The 22,920-nt window shown below is 39.1% G+C and overlaps 1 protein-coding gene across 2 annotated transcripts; it reads left to right on the top strand.

Moving 5' to 3' along the window:
* Positions 1-2,588: 2,588 nt before the first annotated feature.
* Positions 2,589-21,926, top strand: LOC100218379 (protein zyg-11 homolog B). Of its 2 annotated transcripts, XM_072932912.1 has the most exons (15): positions 2,589-2,712; positions 8,266-8,431; positions 10,844-11,598; positions 13,623-13,763; positions 14,988-15,164; positions 15,303-15,367; positions 15,963-16,062; positions 16,143-16,193; positions 16,728-16,889; positions 16,999-17,046; positions 17,694-17,891; positions 17,980-18,032; positions 18,275-18,372; positions 19,928-20,127; positions 20,927-21,926. In XM_072932912.1, exons 1-14 carry the CDS (start codon positions 2,710-2,712, stop codon positions 20,116-20,118), a joined length of 2,208 nt encoding a protein of 735 aa, XP_072789013.1. In that variant the 5' UTR covers positions 2,589-2,709; the 3' UTR covers positions 20,119-20,127; positions 20,927-21,926. The 2 variants fall into 2 exon arrangements, with proteins under 2 accessions (XP_072789013.1, XP_030134618.4); XM_030278758.4 differs by having other exon boundaries at positions 2,619-2,712; positions 19,928-21,926.
* Positions 21,927-22,920: the final 994 nt, after the last annotated feature.

The raw sequence follows: 22,920 nt of genomic DNA, 5'->3' as shown, positions 1-22,920 counted from the left end.
TCAGAGTTTTGCAGCGCTGGCTGCGTATTCCCGAGGTCTGATTCAGCACAACTCATGAACTGAGACATGGCAGTACATTAATTGCACTCTGCATGGCCTAGGAGCAGGGTGGCTTTCCCTATTCCTCGATCTGCCTCTTGCACAGTTTTGGCTGGATTAAAGCTCGGTAATTTCCAAATCCGTTTTAGAACAGAGGTGCTGCTGTGAGAGACTGCTCCCAGCCACCACTCCTTTCTGTGGTACCACAAAAGCTCTCACAGGTGCTTTGCTTTTCAAAGTACTGGAACCTGCACTGAGCAGGCAGTGCTGGGGCACTGAGAACACCCAAAAACGGGTAAACACCTAACACACAACGAACCCTGGTTCTCCTGGATCTGAGAATCAAAGAATGGTTTGGGTGGAAAGGGACCTTAAATATCATGTTGTTCCATCCCCCTGCCATGGGCAGGGATACCACCTTCCACTAACCTGGGTTGCTCAAAGCCCCATCCAACCTGGTCTTGAACACTTCCAAGGATGGGCACCCACAACATTATGGATTAATTTAACCTAAATGTGATAATAGAATACTTACAGAAAACATGGCACACTATCCAATTCCAGCAGTTCTGAGCAAAAACTGAATTTTCTGTGAGTAAACTAGCACATTAGAATTATATGTGATGAATTGCTTAAAATCAGTCTGAGTTAAAATAAATTTCAAAGAATATTCACAATATTTGCAAATGCTTTGTCCCAAATTGTTTTAGTAGGAAAACACTGGCCTGACAAGTTTTTGGGATAAATAAAACTAGTTAAGTCCTCTGCAGAGTCTCCCATAGGAAGAAGCCTTATTCTTTATTAAGGGCTAGAGCTAACTGTGACCAACTGTGCCAGCTGGACTGGCAGCAAACCCTAACAGGTGCATAGCTGAAACACCAGTTACACCTTCAAAAGTATTTCCTTAAAACTTTTCAGACTGTTAAAAATTTGGTTTGTAGTTGAAACATATTTTCCATGTGCAGCTAAAGTCTTGTTTTCAATATGTATTGACCAAAACCCACTGCCACGTGTGTGAGACTGCAGGTAGAAGATATACATTGCTTGGCCAGTGCTGGCTGCAATCTGAAAATATTTGTGTGAATCACCATTCTGGATGGGGCCTTTAGAAGATGAACTGCTTTTGTACCACAATACTGTTTCTTTGGAAATCCAGCTTTGAAAACATTTCCGTTTGCACTGTAGGCTGAGTAGAAATTCCTTGAGTTTATTAGTTTAAGTCCTTGGAGAGTCTGCTCTTGCTGGGATTTTGTCTTTGCAGTTTCTGATGCCAGTGTTGAGCCTGTGCCAACTCAACCATATGCTCCATACCAGGAGTGGATTTCTGAGTACAGGGAGGCAGGCTAAGAACAGGCACTGGGAGCAGGGGGCCAGGCTGTCACTGAAAGTTCACTGCCTGAGCCCAGTTCCTATCACAAATTCAGAAAACAAGGCATCTGGTGATAGGTCAGAGTGAATCAGTGAATTTAAAAGCTGTTGAAAGAATAGTCTGGAATCTTGCAAAGACATTACAAAGTGGAAGAAACACGCAATGGACTAAGAATAATAGTATGAGCTGCTTCTTTATCTAAGCTAATATCTGTGTACATAATTATGTAAGTTGTTTCTTCTAAACAGATTAGGTTTTTAAGTGGTTAAATTCAGAACATGAAGATTCTTAATTCTGTGTTTGTCAGATTCTGAGCATGTAATTTATTTTCTCTACATCAGCAGCCTAATCTAAAGAATTGGAACTATTTGTTATGCAGCCTTTAAACTGGTAAAACTGTATTTTATATAATATAATCTTTTGCCATCTTGTAAAGACAGAAACATAAATAATTTTAGCAATTGTTCTTTAATATTTGCTTGTGTGTCTTGCTAGTTTGCAAACAACAGTTATCCAAAGCTTCTGCATATAGAATCAGCAATTATTTTACATAAATTCTATATTCTAATTCATTTTATTTGGATAGGGTATTTGTATCACTCTTTACTCTGTATCTTGAAACAAGAAATAACTGTATTCTCTTGACCAATGGTACATTGTATACATTGGTTGGGAGACAAGTTTTCTTCACTAGTACTGTTATCTGAAAACTGAAGTTTGTATGGAATGGTTTATGCTTATAGCAAAGCTCCCCTCCAAAGCAGGCGGCAGAACCTATTGTAGTGGTGCAGGTTATTATTCATATTACCAGAACAAACCAGTTTGTGCAGGAAACACTTAAATTGCCGAGGCTGGAGAGCACGAAGTGCGAAGCTGACGCCGGCCCATGGCTGTGGGACGTGCCCAGAGCTGCCGCTCACCTGCTCCAGCCGGGCGCTCACCGGCGCCTCAGAGTTCTCGGTCCCGGCTCCACTGCCGGAGCAGCCGGGCCGAAGCAAAGGTCCCACACACTCGTACAAGAGCGGCTGATGCGCTTTGCAGCGCAATGGCGCCTTCTCCCCACACTTCCAGCCTCAAACGCGAGTGTTGAGGCTCCGCTCCCCGGCCCCGGCCCGAACCTGTGCTGGCGCAGCCCCTTTAAGGGAGGCGGGCTCCCGGCCGGCTGCAACATTCACTTCCAGGTCGGGGGGGGGAGGGGGGTAAACACGGGGGAAGGGAGGGAAAGGGAAAAAGCGAATAGAGAAGGAGCCCAGCGACGGGACCGGCTGGCGGGGCGCTCGCCGGCGGCACCCAGCGCCGCGATGGTGAGGGGCTGGCGGTGGCGGGCAGGGAGGGAAGGAGGGAGGTGGGAAGGGAAGGGAAGGGAAGGGAAGAGGAGCTGTTCGCCTGCAGCCCCGGGTGCCGGACCCGGCGCAGGTAGCGGAGGTGACCCCGGGGAAGGGGCCGCCATGGCGGCGGCCAAGCCCGGCTGAGGGGATCAGGCGGAGCCCCCTCCCCTCCCTCCCGCCGGTTCCGCGGCAGGGCCGGGGCCGCTCGTTGTGTAACCGCGGCGCTGCCGCCTGTTATGTAAAAGGCGCTCAGGACCCGGCGGACGACAGGGAGGGAGGCTCGATCCTGGCTCGGTGTGCCCCGGTGTCCCCGGGGCGCCGGGAGGGCGATGACGGCCGGCCCAGGCTCGCCGCCCTGACCGGCCCCTCACGGCTCCGTGCGGGGCGGAGCGGGGCAGAGCCCCTCGGCCGCGGGCGTGAGGGCACAGCCTCCTCCGGCTCCTGCCAGCCCCCAGCAGCCCCTGCCCACCGGGAATTGCTTTGTCCAGGGTCTGTCTGGGGGAAGCCGTGCCAAGGCTCGGTGCGTGGGCCTCGCTGAGCTCTTCCAGCACGGAGCTGCCAAAGGAACAGCCTTTCCCTTCTCCAGACAGGCCGGAGCAGAACATATGGGAGCTGTTGGGATTGCTCCTCTGCTCCAGACATGAGTGTGCATATTTGCTTTTCAAGGACTAGCAGAAGCTTCCTGGGCAATCTAGTCTCATCCCTTGTCATTAAAAGCCTAATTTCAGTCAATCCCCTAATAAAGTTATGCGTCATTGTTATTGAAGTAGGTACATTTTGTGGCTGCTCTTTTAATCAGTGAACTAGGGTAGAATTTCATTGTTTAACTATGTACTGATGTCTAAATTTATGGCAGAACTTCCAGTTCATGGCATTTCTACATACCTTTGTTGCTGTGCTTGCAATGTGCTTCTCCTTAATGGCTTTTTTTCTATCTGTAGTTTATATTCATTGTGCTGTATTTATTTATAGGTGGCATTTGTATCTCTCACCTTTTGATCTTCTAGGCTAAGAAAAGCTGGGTTTATGTCCTATTCCCAATGTGCTTTTCCTCTCCAGGGGATTCTAGTAGCTTTAAGAGTTACCTTTAAACTGAAATGGTGCGGGTATCTCTTGACATATATAGCCCTGTGAGATCTCCTGAGTGTTTTGATAGTGACTTAATCCTTCCTTTTTTTTTTTTAATGCTTCTCCTGGCACCTTGTTTGTCTGCTTCACCTTGTTCTTTTGTGGTTCAGCACACTATGGTTCCACACTCTATCATTTCTAATTGATGAACTTGTATCTGAAGTTCTTGATATTAATCTTAAAATAAGTAGCATTACTATGTCATTCTAATGGGGCACTATTTAATTTTAGGCCTCTTGTGATCACTACTAATTTTGTATCAGTAGCAGCTTTAATCTCTGCGTTCCCACTTCTTGTGCCAGAATAGTTAATGTTAAATTGGAGTTTTGAGCATAATCCTTCTTTGAATCTGGCTAATAAATCACCTACTTCTGTTTAATTCCATTTAACTTAATTTAAATAGGATAATTGTAAAGCTTTCTTAGTAGCGTAAATCATGAAGCTGTTTATTTTTCACTGCCTTTCATCTGTTAGCACTCAGAAAAATTTTGGTGGCTGTTGCTTGAGTTGCTATTTCTTAATTGTTTTAAGAATGTTCATTTAAAGAAAGTAAGTAAAGTTTTGGGGCTGTGGAGAGGTGGAACACAGCTGGAAAACATGGTACATCCAACACCAAAGACCAAGGCTCTAAATTACTGCTTTCTTGTTTTCCTGTTAATGTTTTGAGAGAAATGATCACCACAAATTGAAACCTAATCCTGTACTTATCCTTTGAGACTTCAGAGAGGGAAAAGCAGGTGGGCCTGGCTTACAGAGGCTTTGCATGTTTGGGGTTTGTCATCCTGAGTTTGCAATTGGGTGTAAAACTTGGGGAGCACATCACAGACATGGCTCTGTTAGAAATTAAATTGGTATTTGTCTTCCAGTATTAAATACTGATTTATTGAGGGGGGAATTAGAACCAGCCAAACCAAAACACTACTGGTGGAAAAAAAAGTTTTATTTTTAATGAGCCTGAGAGATGAAGCCTGTAAGAACTGAATCTGTCAGGCTGGAGTTGGTAAGATCACAACTGCTGCAGTGAGAAAGGTTCACACAGCAGTGAAATTTTTTTTCTAAATTTTTTTTTTTTTGCAAAGCTTTATTGTAATGACTGACAGAAAACAGCAGTTATACCTGTTTCTTTTTTTTTTTTTTTGTTTAGGTACTGTTATATAAGGAGGTACTTGCCTGGTGATGCTTCCCCAAAGATACTTTATTTTATTTTGATACTTACACTCAGCCAGTTAATCTGGGTTTATAATGTTTGCCTTAAGATTCTTTAACTTATTCCTGGAGTTTTAATGTGTCCCCTTAAGTTCTTTTTGCTTTTTAACTACACTTCGAAATATATGTTGAGTATATTCTCGTGGTATTTGAAGCTGATTCATGGAATTCTCAAAAGAAAATGTGGAGGATAATGTTCTTTGGGAGAACCCTTTCCAACTGGCGTGAGCTTGAAGCTGAATTGGTAACATCAAGTTGAATCTGGTTTTGCATTTCAGATCACCACTGTATTGGATTACTGTTAGAGGCCAGCAGCCAGGCAGTTTACCCCATCCCCCTGCACACTTTTGGTTTGCCTTGATTATATTGAATACTTAAAAAGTTGCTTTAAAAAAAAAAAAATTAAATAAGCCTTTTAAAGCCCATCTAAATGCAATTATTCTACTTTTTGTGCTATTCCATAAGCTAGCCAGGTTTTAGATGTGTCACATTACTCTCATAATATATGTTTTAGTTAATGAAGACCCCAGCTTACATCATGTAATTCATAATTCTGTGGTTTGGGGAATTAATTTTTATATTTGTTTCCTACTCAATTAATTTGATATAATGAAAGAAACTGTGAGGTTAATTGAAGTATCAGATAATTGAGATAACTATGAAAAAGTATAACAGCATAAGGGAAGTTCTACTCAAAAACTGCTGGGTGATGTTTTTTAAATAATAACAAAAAAATTTAAGTGCTCTGCTATGGTTGACATGCATTTATAGTGTCTCATTAGACAGAAAGTGAAGTCATCAGAAAACAAATGGCAGGTTTGTCTTCAACCTGACATTCAAAAGCAGAGCTAGAGAAAGGAAACACTTAAATTCTGACCTTGTAAGAGCTTAAATACAACTTTAACTGGGCAATATTGTCTTGAAGTATAGGGGAGTGAGAAAAGGAATGTCTCCAGCTCATATGAAAGGCTTCCAGACTACATTTGAGTTGTTCTATTTCAGTAGCAGGCAGTCTAGGAAATTGTTTTTAGGATAAAAACAGTTTGCCTGTCTGCCCAGGTTACCTCAGGAGCCTTTGTCAGGGGTATTTTCTCAGCCTTTTGGCAGCAAGTTGAAGAAATATTACAAATGGCTCCTATAATGGGAATGAGTGGAGTTAATAAAAACAGAACTGTGTTGTTTGCAAGCATAACTGATCACTGCTTGTGGTTTTTATTCCTTGATTGAGTGGAGATGCCCTGAGTGAACTTGCAGAGGGATTATATAAAAATTAAACTTGCATTTCCAAAGGACAGATTGGCCACTCAAGAGATACTGGTTGAAAAAATAGTTTTCTGAGTCATATGCCAGTGGCCTATCTACAGGGCTAAAAATTCTCATTGGAGTTTGTTCACTGGTACATCAAAGTGTTTCAGCTCTTCTGGCAGACAGGAAGGAACAGTTCCAGGAGGAACGAAGAGAGGCAGTATTCTGGTTTTGTCATCTTTAAGCATCAAATTAGAAACATAAGATCTAATGGAGATGTGGATGTCTTTGCTTCAGTGGGAATGATTTTCATATACCTTTGAGTAAAGATTGTGATTTTTTTTTTTTTTTATTTATCAGCTGTCATAGAAGTCCTGAGTATATATATTGATTTCAAGTTTAAAAGGAAAATTTCCCATCTCATATAAAAAATGTACTGTTTTAAAATAGGCATCATTGCACACTACAAAGAAACAAAAGACATTCACAATTACAAATTCTGTCCTTCGTTTTCTTATCGTCTTACAGTTGGAGGCAGCCAAAATTGCCCTTACCTGTTATGGGAGCAAGTTGCATTACAAAGTAACTCCTGTTTTTTCTAATGATACAATGTAATAATAAAGCTTAAAAAAATATTTAAACTGTAGCACTTAGCAAAATTGAGTTAAAGGAATAAAAGCTGTATATCAAAAGCTTCAGAAAGAGCTTGCATTTGAATAATTTGGAGATTTTATTTTCCAAGCCTGTACTTAAGTCTTCAGGAGCTATTAAACTGTAGTCTCTAATTGTTGTTAATACATGATTCATTAAAGATAGACTCCATTCCATCTTTGCCCCAATGTGGTACCTCCCAGTCCTCAAATATGTGCACCTTATTTTAGAAGCTTTATCTCTGTAACCTTATTTATATTTCTTCTCTATAACCATTTACATATTTCAGTACTCCTGTGATCAGTATATTAGGCAATCGAAGCAACAAAAGTTAAATGATCTGAGAAAGAAACGTGAAATGATCCAGAAATTTCCGTATAAAAGGGAAGCTACTATTTTTCTTACAGATGAGATCTGACAACAGTTGATGCTGTTATTTTCAATATTGTCTGGGGGAGTATGTACCAGTCACTTGGCCTTCTTTTGTGTGGTGCTGGGGATGATTCACAGTGCTGAGAGTCATTCTTTATGTTGATTAATCTGTGTGGCTGAAAACAGTAGGTTATTATTACACAGAGATTAAAAAAACCCTTTGAGATTTTCATGTATCAATGTACAACCTCAAACTCTGAGGCAAAGAGTCAAGTTTATATTCTGCCTTGTCCTTTGTACCTAGACTTCTGCTATAGATGATTTCCAGGTGCAGAGTGCCTGGAAAGAGGAAAAGGATCACTGTAATAGATGTTATTTTATTGCTGCACAAGATTTGGAATTAAACTAGTTCTTTTTGGGTTTCATTTTTTGATGTGAAGCTCTAGCTGCCCTTTTCAGTATCAAAAATTGCTCCTACATATGCATTTTATCTGCAGTATCTGCATTTCTTATATAGGTTGGTGGTAGACTTCCAATATGCATTGACTTAAATGAAAGATTAAAATAAATATTTTAAATCCAGGAGTAATTCTTCTTTCAGTCTGTCTTGAATGATTAATTCCCAGTAGACTTCATAAGTTAAAATTATTTTTCAGCAATTGCTTTTGTTCCTCTGGGAACCCAAGTAGGGTTCAAAGCGCAGCAGATGTGACTGGATGTGGTTCTGGGGGTGGCTGGGGAAGGAGGCTCCCATCGATTTGGCCAGTTGTTCATTGTGTGACCTGACTTCGTGTGGCTCTGAGGGAGACATCTCCTCTTATAATATTTGCCAGACTAACAAAAAAGACATTATAGAGTAATGGAAGGTTCACAGAAAGAATGCCTTGACTAAATTTCCTTTGTTTCATTGTACTTTGCATATGACAGGAGGAAGCTTCTCCATATTCTTTACTTGATATCTGTTTGAATTTCCTGACTGCCAACCTAGAGAAGTTCTGCACAGAAAGGCAAGATGGAACCTTTTGCTTGCAGGAGCCAGGAATGTTCCCTCAAGAAGTGGCTGATCGACTGCTGCAGACGATGGCATTTCATGGTAAAAACAATCATTTGTGGGTCAGTGGTGAACTTATTTCACTGGAATGTGACATTGCAGTTCTGCTATATTTTCTAGTAGAATCTGCTGTTGCAGCTGTTAAAACTTTGTTCTGTAATCCCTTAACAGAGAATTTTTGTTATTTTTGCTTTACACAGCTTCAGCTGAGCTTTGCATTGCCACACAGATCTAAATAGGAAATTCTTAGTCCTAAGACTAAGGTTTAGGATTTTACTGTTCCATTATTTGAACATTGTTCAATCTTCTTTCAATCATTTCAGAAAAATAAAAAAAGATTCTACTACTTCTAGCAACAATACTTCTTGAAGAGCATTTAATTGATTTTTTTTTTTTTTTTACTGTGTGCCCATGTGATTTAGTTAGAAAATAACCTTGTGATTCATTAAGACAATTTCTCATCTCTCTTAACACTTTTTTTGACATGGAATTATTTGTTTCAAAGCACTCAGTTTTAGAGTGGTTTAAACATCTTATGGTATTCTTACATTTTGTGTACTGGCTTACTGGTTCTCTGTCAGCATTTCTCTGAGGCTAGGGCTGACATCTTGGTTGCTTGCTTTAAGCATGATAAATTTGTATAATAAAACTTCTTATAATGAACAAGTAAAGGTATAAATTGTGCTAGAGAAAAGAGACCTATTCCTTGAGATGCTGGAGACTTTTGTTAAAAAATGAGACATGACACTAGAAAAATTACTGTAAACAGACCAAACACCCTATCCTATAGGTGCAGATTTTATTTGGATCTTACTGGACAGGTAATGTTCTTCTCAAGTTGTTCTGGTCAGAAGTAAAAGAAAGAATGGTCCTAAAATAGACAGGCTCATAAGAAAAAAAACCCAAACAAAACCAAAAAAAAAAACCAATCAAAAAAAACCCCTAAGGTAATCTTTAATATACACTACCTTCTGATAAGGAATTATTTAGAGTAGTCCCAAGAAATCAGATTCAAGGAAACTGAATTACCAGAAATTTACTGCCAGTGCTGACAGTGGTGAAGACACTTCCAGACACCAAAATGTTACAAACATAGAGAATGCAGGATGGAAAAAAGTGTTTGGCAGATAAACACAATGTTGCTAAGGTAGGCCAAGCAGAGAGCTTTGGTCCTTAAATGAAGAGATGAACAAAAATTAAGAAGTAATTTAGTGGTAGTTTAACCAAACTGTAATTATATTTACTGTTTTTCTTTTTTCTGCTCCACACCAGTTGTTTCATCCCATATTTTTGCTTTTCCTGCAGAAGAGCAAAGTAGTCCCCTTACTACTTGGTCAGAAATACCTGAACCATTTGCTCCTTAGAAAGGTCTGCAAATCTTTATATTTGCCTTTGTCACAGAAGCAATTACTAGCCCATTACTTAAATCCAAACTGTAGTGGAAATGATGTCATTATGCAAATATATTGCATTTTTATTTCATTTTCTTTATTAAGTATGTGAAGATAGGAGATGAAAAGCTAGGAGTGTTGACATTTATAACCCTGTAGGAGCAAAACTAGGACATGTCCTTCCTACTCCTTTTGTGTGGATGGTTGTGCAGCTGTATGCTTCACATGACTTTTCGTAATCCTTCTATTGATAAGACACTAAGATTTCATAGTTGTATATTCAATGCATATTTGATAATTCAGGGAACTCTGTATTGTTTCAGTTAAGATGTTGCCAGTGTCTTGTAAGAAAAGGCTCCTTACACATTCTTTCTATGAGGTAAAAAGATACTAAACAAGATTGCTTTTTCTTTTTTCATTGCTGTCATTTTCTCCTTCTCACCCTTTCCCTGCCCTCTTCTTTCTATTCTTTGAATCACTTCTTAGGTTTCTTTCTCACATTCAACTTGTTTCTGAGCAACACTCCTACCTTCTTCATATAGAACTTAATTAGCTTAATTTAGTATTGATCCTACTTATGAATTCAATCAAATGCTAGATTATGTAGTTAAAGCAAGATGAGAACAGGTCACTGATAGGTGGTGCAATCTTGAGGTTAATGGAACTGTGGCCAGAGGAGAATTGCACTCAAGTTTGAAATTCTGCTTTTAGCACACTTCTAACCAGTTCAGTGAGAAAAATGCAGCAAATGAGGGCAGCAGTCTGATTGTTTTTGAATCATACCCATATTTTATTTATTGTGTGTTCCATTTTCTGAACCAAACAGGTAACGTGCGTTTACTGCTTCTTATTTATCTGTCCTATTCTTAAACCTGGAATTTTCCAAACATGACCTCATAATCTTCAAAGTGGAATCGCAAACGTAAGATTTTGGGATCGGTGGCATAATGATCCAAGGCAAACTACTTTGTAATTAATTTTCTCTGCCAACACTTTGTACCCTTTAATGTCAAAGTGGTGCTGTGTAACTCTGGAGCTAAGCACTGATGCTGTTTTCCCACAGGGCTTCTGAACGATGGGACCGTGGGCATCTTCCGAGGCAACCAGATGCGCTTGAAGCGCGCCTGTATCCGCAAAGCCAAAATCTCGGCTGTGGCTTTCCGCAAAGCCTTCTGCCATCACAAGCTGGTGGAGCTGGACGCCACGGGGGTGAATGCAGATATCACAATCACAGACATTATCAGTGGACTGGGCAGCAATAAGTGGATCCAGCAGAATCTGCAGTGCCTGGTGCTGAACTCACTGACTCTTTCTCTGGAAGACCCCTACGAGAGGTGTTTCAGTCAGCTGTCCGGGCTCCGCGCGCTGAGCATCACCAACGTGCTCTTCTACAATGAGGACTTGGCGGATGTTGCTTCACTTCCCAGGCTGGAAAGTCTGGATATATCCAACACCTCTGTCACCGACATAACAGCACTCCTCACCTGCAAAGACAGGCTCAAGTCTTTGACCATGCACCACCTGAAATGCTTGAAAATGACCACAACCCAGATTCTGGATGTAATAAGAGAACTAAAATACCTGAATCACCTTGATATTTCAGATGACAAACAGTTCACATCGGACATAGCTCTTCGTTTACTGGAACAGAAAGATATCTTACCTAACCTTGTGTCTTTGGACATTTCTGGAAGAAAACATGTCACAGATAAAGCTGTACAAGCCTTCATTCTGCAGCGGCCCACGATGCAGTTTGTAGGACTGTTAGCTACTGATGCCGGCTACTCAGAGTTCTTAACAGGAGAAGGAAACCTGAAGGTTAAGTGGGGCAATTAATTTCACGAAAAAAATATAATGTGCAGGGAAAATAGAGCTAATAGTTTGTAAATGTGTGTGTGTGTAGGTTCATTTTCTTAAACTGTTAATTATAATTACTGTCTTTAGGTGAAATTCCTACTTAATTTTGACTGCTAAAATTTACATAATACTGTGTATATACATATACTTGTAAAAGACATCTGCTTTCTGTGCCTTTTCAGTGAACCTTAGATCTTGATTTTCTGTATCTAAGAGAGCTGAACTTTGTCTTGTCTGAAGTCACTTAGTGGGATAATATTCTCTGGATTCCAGACAGTATCTGGCATAAGTCAGCAATGTGTAAGGGGTGGAGGTAGAATTTGCATAAGCTTTGTGCAGTTCATGATTAACACGGCAGATACAATAAAGCTGAATAACTCAGCTGCTGTTATGCTCCATCACCACTGCTATTTCCTCTTACAATATTTCTACCCATCTTTAAAGGTCTTTTGGTGATGAATTCATCACCTAAGAAGCAATAACTTAGGATGAAAGACTTCCTCTTCTTGAACAAATCCTCAATTACTTAGCCCCTTAGGATGAGATGATGTTTTCTGAAGTGCATTTATTTATCTTTTAGCACCAGGCAACAAGACATCATTTCCTGTTCTGTAAAATCTGAAGGCAGTTATTGGAGAATGAGCAGGTCAGAATTAATTTTAAAAAAGTTGTTTTAGACATGTTAGTGGTATATCATCTTTGACACTGAGTTTTCCTTTCTGCTGTGTCTTGAGGATGATGGAAGCTGCAGAAGGAATGAGGAAGAGAGCCTAATGTGTCCACAGTTTAATCTGTCCTGTGCAAGTCCAGTTTTCCACTTTGGTTTTAAAATTCAGAATGCTCTTGTTTTAGGCAAGTGGAGTAACACAGCTACACAATTTTGTATTTTTTCCCCTGAAACATTTGACAGTTTTAAGGGCCAGGTCTATTGAGTACTTAATTGTCACAGCTGATACTGAAGTGTCTGAATGTTGAAATGCATAGAGAATGCAAATTCCCCTTTGGTGTGGTGCTATCCAGCACCAGGAGGTTATACCTCATGTTTGGTATAAAATAATGCAATGTAATCCTTGCTGTTCAGAATACTTGCTTCACAGAACTGTCTGTGCCATGAAAAGGCAAGAAGGAAGAAGGTTCTAGTAATGTGAAAGTCACAATGGACTTGTGGCACTGTGGTTAGCAAAATGCAGTTTGCATTCCTTTTTTTTAAAGGCATAATTGTCAAGAAGAGACTGTAGGCTATGATTGGTTTTCTTCTTTTTTTTTTTTTTTTTGGGTGACCTAAATTCATTAGTAACTACTGAAATATTCAACTGCTTAGTCTAGATACTGCTAAAGATTAAACAAGACGCAGAGCTCATGGAAACAGCAGAGGTAAAATATTACTGTCTATACAGCAGCCCTGTGAAATTTAATTATGAGCACTAGGCAGATGTTATTGTTGAGAACATGAAACCAAGTGGAGATTTTTTATATAGGGTATAATTGGCTGTACAACATGTCAGTAAACAGGGTTGGTCTATTCTGATCAGCGGAGAATAAAAAACAAAAACAAAATCCAAGATGCTATCAGTTCTTTCAAGGCTCTGATGTATTCCTGATATCAGAAGATTCAAAAAAATACGCCTATATACAATACAAGATGCACAGAATGTGACACTTCATTTATAAAGATTTTGCTTTTTTTGTATGTGCCATGTTAAGTAGAACAAGTTCTGCATGCTGCCCTAAGAATTTTAAAAAACAGTGATTGCAGCAATGATTCATTAAATAGTGGAGGAACAAACCACCTTCAGTTACACAATTTACAGTTATAAACAGAAAATATCGTTAAATGGAAACTAAAGCAGGCTGGCAATCATTTGCTTACTGAAGGACTTGGCCAAATCACTGCCTTTGAAACTGCAGCTTTGCATTTTTTGAGAACAAAACTTTGAAAGTAAAATGTTGACATCTTGAACTAAAGATTATTTCTGTGTTCACAGGTGTCAGGAGAAGCAAATGAAACTCAGATTTCGGAAGCACTGAAGCGGTACAGTGAACGGGCCTTCTTTGTGAGAGAAGCACTCTTTCATTTATTCAGCCTGACACATGTCATGGAAAAAACTAAGCCTGAAATTTTGAAGGTAAAATAATAGTTTTGATGGTTCTCATGTGTTCTTCCTGAGCTTATCCCCAAAACCCTAGTATAAATTAGTTTATAAGCTTTTACCTTTTTGGTTGTGTTTTTTAAGATTAAAATTGTAATAATAAATAAAAATAAAGAACTATTTAAACACAAGTGATTTAGAAGATGCCCTGTAGTGTTTTAGGTTAGGCAAAATTGTTCTCTGCTAATGGAAATTATCTAAATTTAGTAGCATGTAAATTAATTTTTTCACATACCTTTGATTATGATATGAAATATTCTTCAGATTATGAATTCTGTCATTAGATCATATCTATTTGGGTTCTCATCGAAGGTCTGTCTACTCCTATTCACTAGACACAGCAGTGCCTTCTCCTGATGCTCACAAAACAGTAACAATAAGGAGAGAATTCAGTGACAACTCCTCTACTGTTACGCTCCAGTAGGGTAATGGGTGAATGGATATTGTTGGTGTTCTGTATGGGGCTGTAACCTGGAGCCCAGAAACTTCCTTAGAAATCCATTCTAGGCATTGGCTTTCTATGTCTAGAACACCAGAGACGGTTGAAGTTTTGTAGGGATCCTAAAACGAGGCACCAGTAGGACACATGGTTTTTATTTTTCTTATCCTCTCTGATGTTGAACAAGTGGCCTTACATTTGGTATCAGTCAAAAAGCCTTTCTCAGTCAGGTATCAACAAGAAAAATATTATTAGTTGTTTAGTTGGTGAGGTCACAATCAACATACATAGCCAAAAACATCATTCAGGAAGAAGCTGCAAAAAATCTGCCCTGACCTAGCAGCTCAGGATATGATTCAAAATGGCTCATCACCAAACAATAAGGCATTACATCATTATCATTGCACTGCAGAAACTCTGTCCTGCTTCATTCACTTCTGAAAGGGTTTGGTGATTCTATCCCAGCCTGGCTCTTTCTAGGAATTTCTTGCAATCTGTGCAGCCTCTTCTTTCAGAGGTTGCTAAAAGCTGTGCTAAAGGACTTGGAGCAGTAGAAGTTGCCAGCTTTGAATTGCTGAGCAGGAGAAAATGTTATTCCTTGAGAATTGAAATCACACCAGATGGATTTCTAACTCGAGTACAAGGGAGGCAGAAATTGGGTGCTGTGAGTCATTGTCGTAGCCTCGAGCAGGAGGCAGATTGTTCTTGGGATCTGTGTGCAAATGTGTGAGCAGCTAACGTGGGCCAACCTTGTGCTGCAGCTGGTGGTGATCGGCATGAGGAACCACCCTCTGAACCTGCCCGTGCAGCTGGCGGCGAGCGCCTGCGTCTTCAACCTCACCAAGCAGGACCTGGCGGCCGGGATGCCCGTGCGGCTCCTGGCAGACGTCACTCACCTGCTCCTCAAGGCCATGGAGCACTTCCCAAATCATCAGCAGGTACAAGGCTTTCTGTCTTGTGGGTCTCAACAAAAGGTTTCTCCACATCCCAGGACCTCGTGGAAATATGTTCATGGCAAGAAAGTGTTCTGAAATTTATGTGTTTCTAATGAAGCAATTGTTTTTCGTTTCTCACAGCTGCAAAAGAATTGCCTTCTTTCACTATGCAGTGACAGAATCCTTCAGGATGTCCCATTTAACAGGCAAGTTTTAGATGTCAGTTGAAGTAAGTTGTAGCATTGCAGAATATTTTTCTTCAGAAGCTTTGTTTCTGGCTCCAGTTTTGCTCAGTCTAAATCATTCCAATGTGCTGAATTTTTCTGGCCTATATTGTTTTAGGCCTGTTGACCCAAATATATACCACTGAGTGTAGGTCTGAAAAATCCTTTGCTGTACAGGGTTTTTTTAACTTCACCTGGATGGGTCTATCCTTAAGTCCATGTAACAGAAGTCAGCATTTCTCTGGGGTTGCTTTTTGCAGATATTTTTCTATTCAAATGTTTTGTTCAAATACTTTTACGTGTGATTATCTGCTGTTTCAGAAGATTGTGCCAAATTTTTCTTCCTTCTTTGGAAGCAATTCCTGTGCACTCTGATACATAATTAGAAGTAAGAGAACTTAAGTCAACAGCTTAAAGCTGACAGAGACTCATATAATACATCCAATTTCAGTGTGTCTTTCTACTTTTCTTTCTTTTCTTTCTACAGAAGTATGAAGCATGCTTCTCATGTCTGTTTACATCTTTCTTTTACTAATACTTTTGAGACTTATGAAAATTAATTTTTTTTAACTTCCAGGTTTGAAGCAGCCAAACTTGTTATGCAGTGGCTCTGCAATCATGAAGATCAAAACATGCAAAGGATGGCTGTAGCCATAATTTCCATTCTTGCTGCAAAGGTATGGAATTAAGCTTTGAGATGATATGATAACATTTCTAAAGTCTAAAATAATGCTGATTTGCTTTTGTTTGTTTACAGCTTTCAACAGAGCAAACAGCTCAACTTGGTGCAGAACTCTTCATTGTTAGGGTAAGTCAGATGCTTTCCTGCCATCCCATCCTCTCCAGCTGTTCATACTAGCAGTATTCCTGAAGATACAAAGTAAACATAAGGAGATAAAATTCTAAGAACATATTAATATGTATTCATGTGAAAATTATTTAGAAGGTAAGCCAAAGTGGAAAAACTTCACACAATTAATGCAAAATAAGATACCAAGATACATCTTGAAGTTAATTCTTTAAGGTGAAAGATACTCTAAATGAGAATATTTAAAGTAAATACTGCTGTAAAGGTTCAGAGTTCTGTGGATGGTTTTCTGCCATCTGTAATAGCCCTACACATGTAATTACTGTGGAAACAAAGTAATTCCTTTAGCAGGCCATGTTCAGAGCAGAGGTAAAAAGTTTAATAACCAGTTTATTTTGTATTGTTTAACTCTAAGCACATATATCTTCACTCTGTGTATAAATGACAGCTATGCATTGCCCACTTAGTATAGAAAAAAGCAGAGGAGTTAATTCATATATTGATATTTTTCTGTTTGGTTTTTTTTTCCCTCAGCAACTTCTACAAATAGTGAAACAGAAAACAAATCAGAATCTTGTAGATACCACCCTCAAGTTCACATTGAGTGCACTTTGGAACCTCACAGATGAATCTCCAACAACATGTCGGCACTTTATTGAAAACCAAGGGCTGGAACTTTTCATGAGAGTCTTAGAGGTGAGGAAGGGGGGCTTGGTGGTGGATTATCAGCACGGGTTTATAACTAAAGCTGTTTCAATAATAAGCATAAATGTTTACTTGTTTTTTTTGTTTCCTTTATCCACAGTCTTTTCCATCTGAATCATCCATCCAACAGAAAGTTCTTGGACTTTTGGTGAGATGAAAAAGAAAAACAGTCTAAAATATATACTTTTAAAATTTTATTTTGAAAGGATTTTTTTTACCCTATGTTAATCTGAAGAATTAGTTTTTCATATCCTAGTATTTTTTACATTCTTCTTTAATCCTTATAGTGTGTATTATTCACAATTGACATGTTTTTGGACTGTTCTGTGTTTCTTCAAAAGTTGTATTGAAATTGATGGTTAGAGTAAATAAAAAGAGCTTTTCAGAAAGGAGAGTGAGGCTTCACATGAGTCCAAATGCAAAAAGTAGGTTCAAAGTCATCGGAATGCAGAATTTTGCACTGCTGAATTTTTTTGAAATTGGGCTTGAGAATGCTAAAAATAGCCTTTGATTTAATGTAATCTACATGTTAATGGAATAAAATCACTTACAAGAAAATCTCTTTGTTTTGATGCAAATTCCTGCTTAGAATGGAAAAATTTCCTAAAGTAAAAGCAGTATTTTGGTATGTGGTGGTTACCTGGATGTACAGAGATCTCATCTGAGTGTTTATCTGTGTCTACTCACACAATATAGTTCACGTTTGTTTTTATCTTCCTCACACCATCTTCTTTATTTTGACATTTTCTCTCTCTTTTTTTTTTTTATTTTTTTATTATTTATTTCCCATTCCAGAATAACATAGCTGAAGTTAAAGAGCTCCATTCTGAATTAATGTGGAAGGACTTCATAGACCACATCAGTAAATTGTTGCACAGTGTGGAGGTGGAAGTCAGCTACTTTGCAGCAGGGATTATTGCTCATCTGATATCTCGAGGAGAGCAGGCCTGGACATTAAGTCGCAGCCAGAGGACATCTCTCCTTGAACAGCTGGTACAGAAATGGTGGTGAATTTTATCACAGTCTTTTCTATTTTTGTTTCAATGTTTGTATTTAACAATCTTGGTTCTGTATTTTACAGCATACTGCCATTTTGAATTGGCCAACCCCAGAATGTGAGATGGTGGCTTACAGGTAACTATTGTCCTGTCTTGTGATCAAGAGTTAGGGAAAAAAAAAGCATATCACATATCTGCTGTATCTAATATTTGCAGGTAGTTGTCTTAAATGAGTTTTAGATGCAGTAGACCAGCCTCTTAATGTTTATCAATGTCTCCTGTAGTTAACACATGACTGAATGAACAGACACATGACCTCTGAAGCAGTAGTATCTAGTAATAAAGCAAGTAACTGTTTCTCTTTTTTTTTTTTAATAGGTCTTTCAATCCATTTTTTCCACTACTTGGCTGTTTCATGACACCTGGTGTCCAGTTATGGGCAGTGTGGGCCATGCAGCATGTCTGCAGCAAAAATCGTATGTACTGAGAGAATATTACCCTTAAAATTCTTTTTTTTAAAAAATATTCACTAGCATGAAGTGGGAAAAAATAAGAATTTCTGGGGTATTCACTCCTAATCCTCTGGAAAAACTACATTTGGGGCTTGACTAAATGGGGCAGAAAAAGAGTGTAGTAAAAGTTCCTTACACCTCTTCTGTTAACTGAAATTTTACTGTTAGATGCATTGTGTTAATTCCAAAATGTGGATTTGTTAAGATTTAACTACATTTTTTGCTTGCACGTGTATTTTTAGTCAAATATAATATGCAAATATTAATGCTGGGCAACAAATTCCTTTTAAATTAAGAGCAATGACCATGGCATGTTACTGAGGTTTGCATTGGCCTACTCCTGATTTGAGACCAAGTCAGAATTCCTTTTGTTCTCATGGCAGTTGATGCCAGAAACTTCTGGACAAAGTTGCAGAGAAACCAAATGTTTGGTAGCAAATGTAATAACCTACCGTGGGGGAAAAAGTGTTTAATTCTGAAATTTGAAGATGTATTTGGGAGGAAAATCATCAGCTTTTGGTGCTTGGTACCAAGAAAGCTTTTAGTAGTCCTGGAGAGGAGATGCTTTTTATTTTGACCTCTTTTTATAGATGACAGTGTAAAGTAGTCTGGAAGTAATTGGTTTACATTTTTTTGTGTATTTTTTTATTCTGCTGCCATTTGTCTATGTCATAGTCACCTCAGTGAGGTAACCTAACTAAAATATTTGTAGTGCCACAGTAAATGTGATCCCCAACGAAATGCTCAACATCAGCATTAAAACAAGTCTGGTGTTGCATCACTGAGATGAATGGTGAAATTGGGCCCATCTGAGGTAATGCCCTGTGGATTGCATTACAGTCATCCTGACCTTTCCATAACAACTTCTGGAGCTTGCACATTACATTCACCCTACAGCTCTTTTTATAGCTGTTCCCTGCTCTTAATAATGCTGCAGCTGATGGGGGTGTGATTTCAACTTATTGAATTCCAGAATGCAAGTGGAAAAAACCCTGGAAAGGCATTTGTAGCAACTTATAATTAACGAGAGGCCACCATCAATATATTTGGCAAAGTATTTGTATTTGCTCTCCAAGTCTGGAGGCTTCCACAAATGATGTGGTGTATCTGATACCATTTTTTGGGTAACTGTTCTGTATCAAGATTTTTGGGAAAGGGGCTATTATTACCTGGATACTCATAGACACTAGTGCTTTTGATTCACATTTCTTCTGGTTTATGTGCACTTTAAATGCCTGTAGAGGAGGTGGGAGGAAGAGAGAATACTGTGCATATTGCAGGGCACTTTCCAGCTTTCAGCTGAGACAGGTTGGTAAGGAGACCTGATTACAGCTGGAGTCCTGTCCAAATAACTCAGTTGTGTTGTCAGTTAAAAGTACTCATGCACTTCTGTGGGCACTTTAGGGAGTGTCTTAAATACTGCCTGGAGACAAAAGTAGATTTGAATCAGTGTTTACAGTATCCTACCTTTACCCTAGATAATTCTGGTTTTAATTCCCTCTTTATAATCCTATTACAGCCGCCAGATACTGCAGCATGTTAATTGAAGAAGGTGGTTTGCAGCATTTGTACAACATCAAGGAAAATGTCCACACTGATCCCCATGTCCAAAGGATTGCTGTTGCCATCCTGGATAGTTTAGAAAAACACATTATGCGCCATGGGAGACCACCACCGTGTAGAAAACAGCAACAAACCAAACCAAACTGAAAGCTGCAGGTAGAGGAGTGTAAAGTATTGTCTCTGTAATAATCCTCTCTGATATGTGTGTAGTTGGAGTAACTTATAATATATTGGTCACCATTAAAGTGATTTGCTGGTAACTGTGGTACCCAAACCATGTGTGGTAACCTTGCTGAACGTCACCTTTAATGGCAACCTCGTACACAACTTGTAAAGGGTCACAGCTTGAGCTGGTCATGCCTGCAGGGTTAGTGCTGGCTACCAGGAGATGGGACTTGTACTGATCCATATGCACAGCTGGAAAGAAGACTTCAAGGAGTATCTTGTTTTGTGACTTCTGAGAGAAAAGGCTATTCCATCCTTGTTGTTGCTGTTCATAACACTGTTCACCAGTTTGGTGTTTGAATAAAGCTGTGTGTGGTTGTGAGACCAACACTTATAGAGCAAAACAAAAGTCCATGCATGCAGGTGACAGAGAGACTTGTAACTAAGGCGACCAAAATGTCCATTGTCTCTTCACTCTTCTAGACACAAATGGGGTCTTCAGCTTCCTTTTCCTCTTGCCTGCAAGCCATGTTCTTTTGTTTTCTTTACTGCTGGGATGATGCCTTTTCACAGTTCATTTCTCCAGAGTCCTCCCTGCTCCTGTCAAGGTGGGGACCAGCATCACATTCAGGGAAAGGGGAAACCCACTGAAGTAAAGCAGTAGAAATTGAACTAAAATGAGACAGTACTAAAAGGATGTTTGAAAATTTAAATTTTATAACAGGAATGGGGTTTTGTTATTGTGCAACTACTTTTGGTTGTGTGTGATATTTTTTTTTTTTGTTTTTAGAATATTGATGGGGATAGAAGAAGGCTCATTAGAGTAAAATAACTGACATGACTTCATCATGGAGGGGGCTGCATGTATTCATGGAAGGCTGGGATATTTGGTCACCTTATTTATAAGAGACTAATGATTGCCCTCATTTACTGTAAATATTCTGTCAGTATTGTGCAGTGAATTATATTTCCAAGCCATGACAGTGAGTGCAAAGTATCACCCAATGTTCTGTGTAAGCCCTGTGTCAATTGCATTTTGTGGAGTATGAAATTTTACATAAAGATGCTAATTGTGACAGCTTATTTCTTTCTTCGTTACCTGCGGGTTTCAAACCATGTGTTGAATGAAACATATTGCACAGTGTACAGATGCCTGATACAATGCAAGTGATGGAAGCAAACTGCATGTCCATTCAAATTCAATTTAATTTCAGGTGTTGTTTTTATCTGCTTAGTCTCCATATTTCCATGGCAACTGCTTGATATTCAGAAACTCTGCTGTAAATATTTGGTGATTGAATTTAAAAAGAAAACTTATGTTTGGTAGCTTACCAGCAGAAATGGCTTCTTCATAATGACTGTATGTTACTGTTTTTAAGTCCTTTCCCTCCCAACTCCCATCCTTCACAGAAAAATACCACCTCTATTAGTTAATTAACGTGTATTTCAGCAACTTCAAAAGGTACTGATCAGTAATTTAATCAGTGTTGTGTAATTGGTTTTTGTACTAAAGTGTAGTTTTGGCTGGCATAATTTTAATCTGTGGATCTGGTTACATAAAGTTTTCTCAATTCCAACAGAAATTCAGCTGGCTGTAGCTTTGAATTATGAAGGTGGTTTCAAAATTAAAAACAGCCTAAGGGCTTTTACGCACCACCCTTCTAAGATGTCTACCATGGAATTTCCGTTCCATGAAATGGAACACAAAACTTGTCAAATTTGGTGTCAATAGAATGAATATAAATCAATTGCTACAATATTTTAAAATAAAGATGACAACTCTCCTTACAGTGCTGTCTTTTCCTAATAACAGGAGAATTTGCTGAAGCAACTTAACTAAAAAAACAAATATTACTCCTCCATGCAGCACAAAATGCAAGGATGATGCTGGCATCAGGCCAGATGTCTGACAGACATGTCACTTCATGAAGTTCTGCAACCAGCAAGCACAGAGATGCTAAATACCCATTTCCTTTTGCTCCCCCACACTTCAGGCAATCAGTGAGCAGAATTCTTTCAAGTTGAAAATTCTGCATGCCTACAAGGTATAAATGCACTATATCAATTGTATATGCCACATATAGAAAGGTCTCTTCACTCTCCTGTACAACTTCAGGAGTTTCTGCTAGGGTAGAATAATTCTGGAAACAACTTCATACTTTTTGTTCCACCTGTAGCATTTGCCACCTTTTGTGCAGGCTGAAAATCTCTGCTTTACCTTTGCAGATCTTTACATAGAAAATTTATATGTGTATAATTTGGTAAGTTTCCTACACACTTTTGGCACAAGTGAAACTGTGGTTTCCTTTGATACTATCGTAGCATGAAGTTCCAATGTGGTAAGCCACATCTTACTTTGATAACCTATAAAGCATTTCTATACAGCAGTTCCTAAAACCACGTTTGCTGATTAATTAATTTTATTTGAAATGCCCAGTCTAGGGATGTAAGAAGCTGTAGAGCTAAATTTTAGGGCATATTTTAGTGCTGGAGAACCTTGAAGGAGAAAATAACCTTAATTTCCAGTCAGCTAATAGAGGAAAACAGGTGATGGAGAGAGGCATAGACTGATGTGATGGCCCTATGTACCCGTGCACATACAGGCCTTATGTTTTCTCAAGCACTGCTTCAGCTCACTGGAGGTGAGTTTTGGTTCTGGGGTGGGTCAGTGTTGCACTATTCACAGCAGAGCTGGGGTCAAGGGCCACTGCTCTGTGCTACTACTGTTTTTTCTGTCAAAGCAGTTGGAAGAGAATGGATGTATCTTTATAAATGACTTGAGAT

The sequence above is a fragment of the Taeniopygia guttata genome, chromosome 8, assembly GCF_048771995.1.
Source record: "Taeniopygia guttata chromosome 8, bTaeGut7.mat, whole genome shotgun sequence".
NCBI classification, from domain to species: Eukaryota; Metazoa; Chordata; class Aves; order Passeriformes; family Estrildidae; genus Taeniopygia; species Taeniopygia guttata.
This window is presented reverse-complemented; position numbering and strand designations above follow the sequence as displayed.